The following is a 15,376-nucleotide window of genomic DNA, read 5'->3' as shown; positions in this document are numbered from 1 at the left end:
AGCATCGTTTTTATGCCGTTCCGCCCATTGGGTTTCTGTGGGTCAAACACAACCACCTAATTATTCTAATCCCAAAGCTTGGGAGAAGATTTGTAGCTCGGGTGCTCGTTGTTGTGGTTCTGTTCGCCGACCTGGGAATTTGTGTTGCAGACGTTTTGTCCCCTGTGTAGGTGACATCCTCAGTGCTTGGGAGCCTCCTGTGAAGCGCTTCTGTGATCTTTCCTCCTGCATTTATAGTGGTTTGTCTCTGCCGCTTCCGATTGTCAGTTCCAGCTGTCCACTGAGGTGGTCGGTATATTGGGTCCAGGTCGATGTGCTTATTGATTGAATCTGTGGATGAGTGCCATGCCTCTAGGAACTCCCTGGCTGTTCTCTGTTTGGCTTATCCTATAATAGTAGTGTTGTCCCAGTCGAACTCATGTTGCTTGTCATCTGCGTGTGTGGCTACTAAGGATAGCTGGTCATATCGTTTCGTGGCTAGTTGGTGTTCATGGATGCGGATCGTTAGCTGTCTTCCTGTTTGTCCTATGTAGTGTTTTGTGCAGTCCTTGCATGGGATTTTGTACACTATGTTGGTTTTGCTCATGCTGGGTATTGGGTCCTTCGTTCTGGGGAGTTGTTGTCTGAGCGTGGCTGTTGGTTTGTGTGCTGTTATGAGTCCTAGTGGTCGCTGTAGTCTGGCTGTCAGTTCGGAAATGCTCCTGATGTATGGTAGTGTGGCTAGTCCTTTGGGTTGTGGCATGTCCTCGTTCTGTTGTCTCTCCCTTAGGCATCTGTTGATGAAATTGCGCGGGTATCCGTTTTTGGCGAATACATTGTATAGGTGTTCTTCTTCCTCTTTTTGCAGTTCTGGTGTACTGCGGTGTGTTGTGGCCCTTTTGAACAGTGTCTTGATGCAACTGCTTTTGTGTGTGTTGGGGTGGTTGCTTTTGTAGTTCAGGACTTGGTCTGTGTGTGTGGCTTTCCTGTATACCCTTCCTGTATTTACCACAAAGGTATACAGGAAAGCCACACACACAGACCAAGTCCTAAACTACAAAAGCAACCACCCCAACACACACAAAAGAAGTTGCATCAAGACACTGTTCAAAAGGGCCACAACACACTGCAGGAGAAGGTGAGGATTGCAGATGCTGGAGATCAGAGCTGAAAATGTGTCGCTGGAAAAGCACAGCAGGTCAGGCAGCATCCAAGGAACAGGAGAATCGACGTTTCGGGCATGAGCCCTTCTTCAGGAGGGCTCATGCCCGAAACGTCAATTCTCCTGCTCCTTGGATGCTGCCTGACCTGCTGTGCTTTTCCAGCATCACATTTTCAGCACAACATACTGCAGTATGTCAGGTTCACGCTAGTGTTGCAGCTGCAGAGGAAGATCTTTACCATAGACCTGACTACTTCTCAGCATCAGTCTTCAGCACCACATTCAGGGATGTTGTTGGGACCCATGGGCCTTTTCTGCATTCTTTGCTAGCACATAGAGTGATTAGATTAGATTAGTTTACAGTGTGGAAACAGGTCCTTCAGCCCAACAAGTCCACACCGACCCGCCGAAGCACAACCCACCCAGACCCACCCCCCCACATTTACCCCTTCACCTAACACTACGGGCAATTTAGCATGGCCAATTCACCTAACCTGCACATTTTTGGATTGTGGGAGGAAACCGGAGCACCCGGAGGAACCCCACACAGACACAGGGAGGATGTGCAAACTCCACACAGTCAGTCGCCTGAGGCGGGAATTGAACCCGGGTCTCTGGTGCTGTGAGGGAGCAGTGCTAACCACTGTGCCACCGTGTGAATCAGAGCAGGTGAAGCCTGGCATCTCTGATGCTGGAGACTTCAAAAGACTGAGATACATTGTCCACTTTGCATTTTTGACTGAAGTTGTTTGCCACATTAGTAATCAAGGGAATCATTGGCCATTTGGAGGTGTTATGGGGTGACTTTGGAAAAAGGCATCTGTTTAAGGGGAGGGGGTGCAGGCTTCCAGCAGATGTGAGGAGACACGTTTTCACACTGGGTGCTGGGTTACCTGGAACTCACTGTCTGTAAGGGTGGTCGAAGCAGAAACTCTCATAACATTTAATTATTTGAATATATACTTGATGCCAAGGCCAAAGCCAGAAAATGGGATTAGAATGTTGTGGTTCTGTTCGCCGAGCTGGGAATTTGTGTTGCAAAATTTTGTCCCCTGTCTAGGTGACATCCTCAGCTGCCACCCATTCCATAAAATACTGACATTCTGAAGTTATCCTCCTCCTCCTCACAGCTTACAATACTTGCAAGTTACGTGCAATAGTTAATTTGTGCCCTGTACACAATGCCTAGGTTATTAATAATGTATGGGATTCTGGGTAATCCAAGATGGAGGACAGGGAAAAGTTGTGGCTGTAAGAGTTCCTCCTTTTGTGAGATATTTTCAGTTTAAGAGCTGATTTCCACGAATTCTAAGATCAATTATTACGGTTTTACAAGCTGTTGCATTGTTTTGGAACTTTGAGGGGAAACAAATGATCAAAACAACAGCACTTGAAAAAGGGAGTCAAAGGCAGTGACCACATGGGAGGTGATTCAAGTGGATAAAGAAACTAGCACTGCAGTCTGACCCAGCAATAACCTGTACAGATGCTGCCTTTGCTGTTTCAAGTAGTTTTGGATATTGGAGTTTGTCCTAAGAAAAGTAAACAAACATCAAAATTCACAGCTGACCTTGGAGAAACCTGTGTGGGGGTGCTAACAGAAGGAGAGAAATTAAGTGGTCAGTTTTAAAGTGTAATTTCACTATTTTGTAATTCGACAATAGTGAGTAGAATGGGTTCTTTTTTGATTTATGTGCTTTTATTGAGATCTGTCTATTGATTAAACTTTAAAAAGGTAAAAACATACATACTGAGTGAGCATGGAGCAGTGTTTTTAGAGCATTAAGACTGTGCTATTTTCTGGGTCTGAAGATTCTTTATTGGAGTCATGTGCTCTTCCTGTTGGTAGTGGAAGATTAGGGAGAATTTCCATGTTACTGATAATTTGGTCTGCAGGTAACATGTTTGCTTGTGAATCCTATCAGATCGCATGGATCAGCTGGTGGGAATTGGAGACAATGAGGAATTTACAGGAGCTACAGGGTGTGACAGATGGCAGTTATAAGAGAGAAAAAAAATACAGATACAAATCAGGTAAATAGGCGACCTCCAGGAGAGAGGCAGGCAGTACAGGTGTCTCCTGTGGCTATCCCCATCGCAAATGTATGCTGTTTTGGAAAATGTAGGGGGTGATGGACTCTCAGGGGAATGTAGCACTGACCACCAAGTTTCTGTTATCAAGACTAGCTCCAAACGATTGATTGTGATAAGGAATTCTCTAGTCAGAGGCACAGACAGACATTTCTGTGATCAACAGCGAGACATCAGAATGGTGTGTTGCCTCCCGGGGCCAGGATCAAGGATATCTCAGAGAAGTTGCAGAATATTCCCAAAGGGTAGAAAGACCAAACAGGAGGTAATTGTGCACATTGGAACTAACAGCATGGAAGAGAAAAGGAAAAGATTTCGAGGCGAGAATATAAAAGTTAGGCAGGAATTTAAAAAGGTCATCAAGGGTAGTAATATCTGAATGTGCCACGAGCAAGTGAGGATAGAGTAGATGAACGTGTGGCTAAGGAGCTGATGCAGGGAAGAAGGATTCATATTGTTGGATCATCAGAATCTCTTCTGGGGTAGAAGTTACCTGTATAAGGAGGACGGATTGCACCTGAATTGGAAGGGCACTAATAAACTGGCAGAGAGATTTGCTAGAGCTATTTGGGAGGATTTAAACTAGTTTGGGGGGGGAAAGGAGCTTGTCAAACAATCAGGGCAGGTAGGAACAAAGCAGAGAACAAATAGGACTGATGAATTAAACTTTATTTATTTCAATGTAAGAGGCTTGATGGAGAAAGCAGATGAAGTCAAGGCATGGTCAGCAACATGGGACTAGGATGTCATAGCAATTACAGAGGCATGGCTTCTCGGGACAGGACTGGCAGCTTAATGTTCCAGGGTATAGATGCGATAGATCCTATTCTATGCTGTACATCTCTATGGCTCTAAGGAAGAGCAGGGTTCTCATCAGACATCTGTGGAATTCCACTATAAAGAAGAAAAGGAAAAGGGAAAAAAGGAAAGGGAAAAAGCAAAATGAAGAATGAGTCTCTGAACTAAATATTGCTAAAGGCTTTGCACACTACAGGCTCCTGCACATTAAAACCACCTTTGGGATCAACCTATAGACTGTAGAGTAATTTTAAACTAACCAACCCATACTGGAAACTCCAGGGGATTGCGTAGAATTCTGTGCCTCACCTATTATCTGGGTTGTGTTTAATATCAGGAGTAAATCCAAATTCACTGGTTTCATACAAAGGGTGGGTTAAATTTTCTCCATCCGGTTTATTTTCCTGCATTAATGTTCATCAGCCAAATGGATCTTTCACGTAATTAATCTTGCTTTTAACTTCAAATCGAGTCATAAGAAGAAATCAGGAAAACTATAATATAATGCTCTTTCAACAAAGCATTTATTTTTGTTACATTGCTCACCACAAATTCCAGTTCACTTTGACATCTAGTAAATACCATACTATTACAGTGTGTAAAATTAGTGAAACTTTACAGTGGATTATACATAGGTCACAAGAAAATCATAATTATTGATTCACTTAATGCATAAACTGTTAAATCTGTGTTAAGACTTTAAAATAACTTCCCAGTAAATTTGAACTGAACCCCCAAAATGGAAAATTTTGACATGACAAATACTCCATGGAGGTAAAAACAATGACTGCAGATGCTGGAAATCAGATTCTGGATTAGTGGTGCTGGAAGAGCACAGCAGTTCAGGCAGCATCCAAGTGGATGCTGCCTGAACTGCTGTGCTCTTCCAGCACCACTAATCCAGAATACTCCATGGAGCCTTAACATGCATATACTGGAATAAGTAATATGGAGCTTGTAGTTGAAAACCTTAGATTAACACTGACCAGTTATATTTTACTTCAAAAGATGGAAATGTATATTTGAAGATCCAATAAAAATTCTGAATAGACAATCGAGATACAGCCATCTTTAAAATGTCCTCCAGTGCAAACAGATTAACTATTTTAACCAATCACGGGCTTCCATTTTTGCCTTCATCTATGGAAAAATCAACATTTAGGTGTTCCCACTAGCATATCTTATTTAATTCTGCTCAAGTAAGTGAAGTACAGAGCGTGTCTCAATCTATTAACAGAAAAATATTGTCTACAAATAAAAGTGCCATAATAGCTTTAGAAATGCTTGAGATAAACCATTCCAATTTTTTGCCATAGTGCCAGGAGTAGAACAATAGACAGATTACCTTACTCTTTTGTTTATTTATTCACTTGTACTTGCACAAATCTTGGACCGTGGTGCAGATTCCACAAAATTCAAGACCTGCACTTCCTTAGTTTTTATCTTTTTAAAAAATGTGTGAAGAAACTATGTTAAAAGCCTTTCAGACACTGCTAATGCAACTGAAGTGGGTCTCTGCGTTTCAACCACAGCTAACCAGCTGGTGTTACTGCCTCACCTCAAAAATTAGCAGCTGCATGATTGAGCACTATGTCTGCTGCAAAAGATTTGCAGAATTTGCGTTGTTTCTTCACAAACTTGAGTTGGGAAGCAAAAGAAAGCGGAATATTCCAAATCACATTCTTAGGTGTGATATCAGAGGATGGTGCTGTGAACCAAGTTCATAGAGTGCTGCTTCATAACGTGAACCTTCTAAGCTCCAAAACTCTCAGGCCCTTCCATCAATCTCAGAAGGCTCCTCCTGCAACTGGATTTTCCTCTCCCCATTTCCTATCCTATCAATCTTTCCATCTTCCAAAAGGTTTCTTTTCTACCCATTGCCCAGTTGGCAGCATTACTAAAATAAATAAAATCAAGAGTTTATTCACATCAAAACATTTGAGTGCTTCTCAAAATTCTTAGAGGCTAGGCTCCATCTTGAACTTTCCCCTTTCACTGTTTCTATTTCAGTTCTATTTCACTTTTGTTTTATTTTATTAAATTCTATTGCAAATATTAGCTTCGCACAGAACTAGTCATCTTGCTTCTCCTTCAGTAGTTTGCTAGTTCAATCTTCATTTCAGGACCTGAGCACAAACACAGTAATGAAGGAATGCTGCACTGGCACAGTTGCTGCTTTTAAGGGGGAATATTAAACCAAGATTCACGTGTTCTCTCCAGTGCACACATCACCTTCTATGCTAGGTGTTGAAGATAACTAAGAATTCTTCAAGTGTCCTGGTGAACATGCATCCCTCAACAAAGATCACTGAAAAATACATTTGGTCTCCTTATTTTAAAAAAAGAACATAGAAGAATACAGCGCAGTACAGGCCCTTTGGCCCTCGATGTTGCGCCGATCCAAGCCCACCTAACCTACACTAGCCCACTATCCTCCATATGCCTATCCAATGCCCGTTTAAATGCCCATAAAGAGGGAGAGTCCACCACTGCTACTGGCAGGGCATTCCATGAACTCACAACTCGCTGAGTAAAGAATCTACCCCTAACATCAGTCCTGTACATACCACCCCTTAATTTAAAGCTATGCCCCCTCATAATAGCTGACTCCATACGTGGAAAAAGGTTCTCATGGTCAACCCTATCTAAACCCCTAATCATTAGATTAGATTACTTTAGATTACCTTTTTTTTTAGATTAGATTAGATTAGATTAGATTACTTAGTGTGGAAACAGGCCCTTCGGCCCAACAAGTCCACACCGCCCCGCCGAAGCGCAACCCACCCATATCCCTACATTTACCCTTTACCTAACACTACGGGCAATTTAGGATGGCCAATTCACCTGGCCTGCACATCTTTGGACTGTGGGAGGAAACTGGAGCACCCGGAGGAAACCCACGCAGACACGGGGAGGACATGCAAACTCCATACAGTTAGTCGCCTGAGGTGGGAAATGAACCCGGGTCTCTGGCGCTGTGAGGCAGCAGTGCTAACCTCACATCTTGTACACTGCCCACATCTTGTACACCTCTATCAAGTCACCCCTAAACCTTCTTTTCTCCAATGAAAACAGTCCCAAGTGCTTCAGCCTTTCCTCATACGATCTTCCTACCATACCAGGCAACATCCTGGTAAACCTCCTCTGCACCCGTTCCAGTGCCTCCACATCCTTCCTATAGTATGGCCACCAAAACTGCACACAATACTCCAGATGCGGCCGCACCAGAGAGTCTTATACAACTGCAACATGACCTCAGGACTCCGGAACTCAATTCCTTTACCAATAAAAGCCAGTACGCCATATGCCTTCTTCACCGCACTATTTACCTGGGTGGCAACTTTCAAAGATCAGTGTACATGGACACCAAGATCCCTCTGCTCATCCACACTCCCAAGTATCCGACCATTAGCCCATGGTTCACTCCTGCTCTAAAACATGTGCCTGTGTTTGAGGCAAAAAAAACCCAGCAAGGACTCAGTAAATAGAAGGATGCAGAGTAGCGTAGAGGAACAATGCAGCCTTGGTGTACATATTGGTGTCATTTTTCTGCCCAATTCCCATAAGCCTACAACCCACTAACCCAGCATGCACTGCAGTCCAATTCTAACATCTGGCCTGGTTCATTACCCAGAACCACATCCAGTATGGCCTCACCTCTTGTTGGCCTGTCTACATATTGTGTCAGGAAACCCTCCTGCACACATTGGACCAACACCGACCCATCTAACGAACTCGAGCTATAGCTTTCCCAGTCAATATCTGGAAAGTTAAAGTCCCCCATAACAACCACTCTATTACTTTCACTCTTCTCCTGAATCATCCTCGCAATCCTTTCTTCTACGTCTCTCGGACTATTAGGAGGCCTGTAGAAAACTCCTAACAGGGTGACCTCACCTTTCCTATTCCTAACCTCAGCCCAAACTACCTCAGATGGCGAGTCTTCATCCATCGTCCTTTCCACTGCTGTGATGCTATCTTTGACAAGCAATGCCACACCTCCCCCTCTTTTACACCCCCCCCCGACCCTACTAAAACATTTAAACCCTCGAACCTGCAACAGCCAATCCTGTCCCTGTTCTACCCATGTCTCCGTAATAGCCACAACATTGAAATCCCAGGTACCGACCCATGCTGCAAGTTCACCTACCTTATTTCGTATACTTCTCGCATTGAAGTATACACACTTCAAGCCACCTTCCTGTTTACAGGCACCCTCCTTTGAGATTGATGCCATGTTCCTAACCTCCCTACACTCCAGGTTCTGCACCCTAAAGCTACAGTCTAGGTTCCCATACCCCTGCAGAGTTAGTTTAAACCCCCCCAAAGAGCACGAGCAAACCTCCCCCCCAAGGATACTGGTGCCCCTCAGGTTCAGGTGTAGACCATCCTGTTTATAGAGGTTCCACCTTCCCCAGAAAGAACCCCAGTTGTCCAGATACCGGAATCCCTCCCTCCTGCACCATCCCTGTAGCCACGCATTTAACTGTTCTCTCTCCCTATTCCTTAACTCTCTATCACGTGGCATGGGTAACAAACCAGAGACAACAACTCTGTTCGTTCTAACTCTGAGCTTCCAACCTAGCTCCCTAAAAGCCTGTCTAACATCCTCAACCCTCCTCCTACCTATGTCGTTGGTGCCAACGTGGACCACGATCTGGGGCTGCTCCCCCTCCCCCTTAAGGACCCGGAAAACACGATCTGAGACGTCACGTACCCTTGCACCTGGGAGGCAACATACCAAACGGGAGTCTCTCTCGCCCCCACAAAACCGCCTATCTGTGCCCCGAACTATCGAGTCCCCAATAACTATCGCTCTACCCTTCTCCACCCTTTTCTTCTGAGCAACGGGGACAGGCTTTGTGCCAGAGGCCTGAACCTCGTTGCTTACCCCTGGTAAGTCGTCCCCCCCACAAGTATCCAAAATGGTATACTTGTTCTTGAGGGGAACGGCCGCAGGGGATCCCTGCACTGGCTGCTTCCTCCCCGTCCCCCTCACTGTCACCCATCTGTCTGCAATCTTTGGAGTTACTACTTCCCTAAAGCTCCGATCTATGACCCCCCTCAGCCTCCCGAATGATCCTAAGTTCATCCAACCCCAGCTCCACTTCCCTAACACGGTCTTGGAGGAGCTGGCGATGGGTGCACTTCCTGCAAGTGTAATCAGCAGGGACGACCATGGCATCCCTCACCTCAAACATGTTGCAAGAAGAACATTGCACTGCCTTCACTGCCATCCCTCTAAAAGTAACCTTTTAAAAAAAAACTAGGTCTAAACAATAGAACAAGCAAAATGCAGCACTTACCAACTTACCACAACGGGTCTTATTATTAGGTTAGAAGAGGAGGGCGGGTGGGAGGCACTATCTCTGTAGTGCCTCGGGTTCCTCTCCTGCACCCTTTTATAGGGGAAAAAAAACCTACCCAGGTAAGCTTACACTACACCAGCTTCTGGGTCCGCTCCGCGCATTTAAAAAAAAAACTTGCAAATTTAAACCGTTAAACAAACGTCACCGAGCCTTCAAGCAGCCACTGCCAAACAGCCCTTACCTGCTCCGCTGAGAGAGTATAGCTACACTTGAAGCAGTATCGAGAAGGTCCACTTGACTTATTCCTGGGATGAAGGGCTTAATTTAAGAGAAAGAACTTGGACACAGTTTAAGATTAATCATCTCCCTTTAAAGATGGAGGCATTGTCTTTTCTCAGTACTGTTAGCATGTGGAATTGTATTCCTAAGAAAGCAATGGAGATTGTATCATTGTATTGATTCAAGGCAAAGGTAGATCCAGTTTGATAAGCTCAAGAGTTAAGAAAAAAGAAGAAAGCACAACACAGCACAGGAGCAGAGCCTTTGGTCCTCCAAGTCCACTCCAAGAATTATGGGTGCTCAGAGAGGAAAGGAGTTGAAATCACAGCAAGATCAACCATGGTTGAGCAGGCCCAAAGGGCTGAATGGCCTATTCTTTTTATGATGGCCTAGGATTCTTATTTGATGAAATGACATGGCAGCCCATACAGCACACAGCCAGATCCCCGATGGGTAAACTAGAGCTATGTTTAGTTAATGGGTGAGGGGATGTGTGAGAGAACAGAGTTCAAAAGATGATGGCAGAACTCTGTTCAAATCATTCTACTCCCATCTTTTCATAAAGAAAAGATCTTTTATTCCATTACGCTTTTGTACTAATTTTTTGAAATGGCTTTTGAGTAGTCCAAATTACCTACCCTTTTAACATAGTTCTACAAACATCCCCCCCCCCTTGCCTTTGCAAGCAATTTATTTTTTAAAGTTACAACTAAATCTACTTCCATTTAACAGATAAATTAAAATTTGAAGTCCAATCGAAATGACAGCATTGCTAATAACGTAAACTCTTTTTCACTCACTACTGTATGAAATCTTAATTGTTTATTGAGACATTATATATTTGTACATTATGGAACGGAAGTATTTGGTCATCTTTTCCATGGGTACAATTGACCCTTGCTGCACAAATGTGAATCTTACGGTGTAATGTACAAAAAAAAATTTCACACCTTAAAGATATCATAGCAGTCCAATCTATAATACTGTTCAGCAAGATATATTGACTAAAATAAAAACAGGCAAAATCTGTTTTTCTTGAATGTTATAACAGTTTTCCAAGCCAAATTAGGCAAAAGAGATTGTACCTTTGTAAATATATTACCCAATCTCTGACACTTCCAAGAGCTTTAGGGAGCACATTGCATTTTCAGTTCTGTAATCTAGGATCAAAATTAGCACAGATGAATGAAACAGCCCATAGCTCTCAAGCCATTAATAATATAATTAGGCAAAATTACCATTATTGTAATCAGTGATTTTTTTTGCTGCTGAGTACATATGTATGAGCCCTATAATGTTTCCTTAATGTGGCCATTCATGTGTGCCAACTTGAAGGAACTGACTGCTGCTTAGTTTCCATAGAATGTTCCAGGTTGTTGAAGAGCCATGTGGATTGGACAGAAAGTTAATTGTCAATGTTACAGTCTCACACAAATCATTACCGACAATAACAAACTCACTTCAGCTGTTGCAGGAAATGGAAAGATCTCACTGACACAGTAAAATGGGGAATGAATAAACTTGCAATGTATCTGGCCTAGGTACTGGACTAAAACTATTTCATTTTCTAACAGGACAATTTTTTGCTTTGATAGAAAGTTTTGTTTAAACAGAAACACAACAATATTTTAATAAATTACATCTTCCAAGATGTCTGCTTAAGTATTTCATTAATGTATACATATAACCTTGGAGACAGTATCAATATAATTACACAATACCTATTAATTAGCAAGTTTCCTATTTTTCTACAAACAGGAATTTATTCCCCTGGTCCATCTGTTCTGACCCCTTGCAGCATAACGCCAACCATCCCCAGTTCAATATCACTGACTTGGCAGACAGTCCAATCTCTCCAACCTACAAGCACAGACCCTGTCTGAGACCTTTTCAGGAGCAACTAGCAAAAAGCCTAAGTCCACAAACACTATACACAATTACAGAAGCCTAAAATGTTAAGTTTGTAAAAGTCATCATTCCTGTCCGAGGAATTTTAGCAGTAAGAAAGCTGACCCGCGGTTACAGTTAACAGTAAAAGGATTTATGACAACTATTTGTTCACGAGCTGCAGCTAATCCCATTTGAACTTCAATATCGAGAAGTCTCACGGATGCGTATCCTTCTGGGGTAGCAGTATGTTTCAGAGAAAAACAGATGGCAGCTTAGCTTACCAACCATGCTGCATACATGCTTCTGTTTAATCTTTAGTATCGCAGAAGCATTGTTGCCTGTCAGAGCTGCAACATGCTTTTTATCGTAACATTTCTGACAATTTATTTACAAGCAAAGAGAAACTTACAGCAATATTGCAAAATTCAATTTGCATAAAGCGAAATACAGTGTACAGTTGTGCACCCAACCGATTACGCAAATTGACAGGCAATTAATTTTTCCCCATTTTTTTCTTGCTCTGATATTTGTGGACACAAAGATTAAATGTTACAAAGGAGGTACAAACACAAATTGCAGTTTACACTGAAGTTAGGAAATCGCGAAGAGTCCCTTTATTGTTCTGCTGTTTCTGCTCACAATTCAAAAGCATCTTTAGACGAGAGCAGTGCAGCTTCTTCCCTTTAACTGATTTCAATGAGGCCGATGACGTAGAAACCGATGTTCTAAAAGGATAAAAGTTATATTGTTAAAGCACGCATAAATAGGAATTATTTTATCTGATGGAAGTGACAGACCTGATTAAATACTTTTATTTGAAATTGACATTTAGTTGAAAAATGTCATTTCTAAGAACCAAATAAAAATAAGTGGTGTAAAGCCAAAAACATATCTTGCAGTTCTTGAGCTTGCAAAATTGTACCTTCAAGTTGGGTGACATTTAGCAGCCACCTTGTCAGAGGCTAACCTACAGGATGAGGAGCTGAAATAAGCCAGTCATGCCTTCAAGTCTGCTCCTCCATTCAGCAAGGTCATGGATAATCTTCTATGTCAACTACACCTTCCTACATTCGACCCATATTCCTCGTTTCCTTTAGTATCAATAAAACTCAGCAATGTCCCGACTGAGTAAACTCAACATTGGATCATGAGCAGCTTCTGGGGTAGAGAATTCCAAAGGTTCACAATCCTTCCAATATAGAGTTTTTGTTGTGCCTTTGACCATTAAAACAAATATTGTTCAGCATACACCGGCAATGTCTCTACCTCACAGTTAGGAGGCCTGGGGGTCATGCCCCACCTGTTCCAGAGAGGTTTAACAAGTTACTTGAACAGGGTTATTAACAAAATACAGATAGTTCCCAAGTGTGTGTTCTGGAATCCATTTGCAAGTCAAATTTGTATGCAAATCAGAACTTGATACAATTATTAGCATTCATAAATTGGATATTTGCAAATCAGGGACACCATGTCTGGTGTAATGGCTTTTTAGTAAAAATAAGAATCATGGGTGGCATGGTGGCTCAGTGGATAGCACTACTTCCAGGTTCGATTCCACCCTCTGGCAACTGTGTATGGAGTTTGCAAACTCTCCCCATGCCTGCATGGGCTTCCTGCCATGCTAAAACTGCCCATAGTGTCCACCGATGTGCAGGGTGATGGATTAGCCAGAGTTACAGGGATAGGTCTAGGTGGAACACTCTTCGGAAGGTTGGTGCAGACTCAATGGGCCGAATGGCTTGCTTCTACACTGTAGGGATTCTACGATTCCATTTCTGCTATTTCCTTATTCCCAATTATAATTTCTCCTAATGCTCCCCCTAAGGGACCAATGTTTACTTTTACTAATACTTTCCATTTTACATCCCTATTAAGTCCATCCCCAGCTTAAATGTCTGCAGGGCAGCTACTGCGATCACGAGTGGGTGTCTGCCTTTTTCTAAAAAAAAGGTGGCAGGACATAGGATGGGGATGATGGCACTCTTAACTCCAGCACCATGACAGAGCTACCATAGTTGGCAGAGTTGCCACAGTAACAGGAACAGACCCTTTGGTCCAAATATGCCACACCAACCACAATCCCAAACTAAACTCGTCTCACCTGCCTGCACTTGGCCCATAGTCCTCCAAACATTTCTTATTCATGTACTTATCTAAATGTCTTTTAAATGTTATAATTGCATCCACATCTGCCAATTTCTTTGGAAGTCATTCCACACACGAGCCACTGCACAAGAAAAAATAAATTCCCCTTGTATCTTTAAATCTTTCTTTTCTCACCTTCAAAAATTTGCACTCTAGTCTTGAAATCCCACACACTGGTGAAAAGACACTGGCCATATGCCTTATCCATGCCCCTCACGGTTTTGTGAAACTCTATAAGGTCACCCTTCAACCTCCTATGCTCCAGTGAAAAAAAGTCTCTGACTATCCAGTCTCTCCTTATAACTCAAGCTCTCTATTCCTGGCAACATCTTGGTAAATCTCTGCTGAACCCTCTCTAGTTTAATAATTTCCTTCCTTACAACAGGGTGACCAGAACTGGATACAGTACTCCAGAAGAGGCCTCATGAACATCCTGTGCAACCTCAACATGACATCCCAACTCCTATACTCAAAAGGTCTGAGCAATGAAGGCAAATGTGCTGAACGCCTTAACCACAGTTTACCTGGAATGCAAATTTCAAAGAATCATGTACCTGAACCCCTACATGTCTCTGTTCTATAACGCTATCCAAGGCCCTTCTTTTAACTGCCCTTATTTGTTTTACAACAACGCAATCCCTCACATTTATCTAAATTAGACTCCATCTGCCACTCCTGAGCCCATTGGCCCAATTGATCAAGATCTCTTTGTAATCTTAGACAGCCTTCTTCACTGTCCACTATACTACCAATTCTAATGTCATCCACAAACTTACTGACCATGGTTATGAAAATCAAACAAATTCATCTTGCTTCATGCATTTGAATCCACTGCTCTTGATCTTTCTATTTTAGTATCACTCTTAATGACTAAGTGATATGCGATATTACCCTTAATCATTAAGCCCCACTGCAATTATCAAGCTTTCTGGCTTGATATCTGCTTATAATCACAGCATAGAAGAGACTCTTCAGCCCATCTATACTGCCACTGGTTTTTACTCAAACTGCTACCCTGCTCTATGGCCTAACATTTGTTCTTTCCAATGTAACTTTCCCTGATCCTTCAATTCCTTCATTTGGTTGAAGGCCTTTCGAATACTCTAGTCCCAGCCAGATTTATGTGCAGTTCAACCCACAGAACCTTCCCCAGTATTGGCATCAGCTCTCCAGAAATCAAACATTGCACATGACCAGAATAAATTCCACCCTTTATAGTTTTTTAGAAAACAGTCAACATTCAGTACTGCTAATTATTTTTGGTCCACTAGATTTCCCCTTAAACTCAACTGCACAACAACAGAGTTCCTCATTGTTTAGAAACAAATCTACAAATCGGTCGTAGGGCCAAGTAGATGACATCACACTGCCATTTTTGAGTGATGAGGGAGTCAGAGTTATGGGGGGGATAAGAAAGAAAGTGGAGTTATGATTAGATTAGATTAGATTCCCGACAGTGTGGAAACAGGCCCTTTGGCTCAACAAGTCCACACCGAATCTCCAAAGAGCAAACTCGCCCAGATCTATTCCCCTACATTAATCCTTGAATAATCCATCTAACACTACTGGCAATTTAGCATGGCCAATTAACCTAACCTGCACATCTTTAGACTGTGGGAGGAAACCAGAGCACCCAGAGGTAACCCACACAGACACGGGACAGTTGCCCAAGGTGGGAATTGAACCGGGGTTCCTGACGCTGTGAGGCTGCAGTGCTAACCAC

General features: G+C 42.8%; 1 protein-coding gene across 3 annotated transcripts in view; it reads right to left on the bottom strand.

The window, feature by feature from the left end:
- Positions 1-4,525: 4,525 nt before the first annotated feature.
- Positions 4,526-15,376, bottom strand: part of c41h18orf21 (chromosome 41 C18orf21 homolog) — a 64,588-nt gene continuing 53,737 nt past the window's right edge. For all 3 annotated transcript variants that reach the window (XM_072560805.1, XM_072560804.1, XM_072560806.1), the window contains exon 6: positions 4,526-12,233. In XM_072560805.1, the coding sequence (XP_072416906.1) occupies positions 12,089-12,233 (145 nt within the window). In that variant the 3' untranslated portion in view covers positions 4,526-12,088. The remainder of the gene's footprint in view (positions 12,234-15,376) is intronic.

Source organism: Chiloscyllium punctatum, chromosome 41 (genome assembly GCF_047496795.1).
Source record: "Chiloscyllium punctatum isolate Juve2018m chromosome 41, sChiPun1.3, whole genome shotgun sequence".
NCBI classification, from domain to species: domain Eukaryota; kingdom Metazoa; phylum Chordata; class Chondrichthyes; order Orectolobiformes; family Hemiscylliidae; genus Chiloscyllium; species Chiloscyllium punctatum.
The sequence above is the reverse complement of the archived record's forward strand: the minus strand, read 5'-3'. Positions and strand labels throughout refer to the sequence as shown.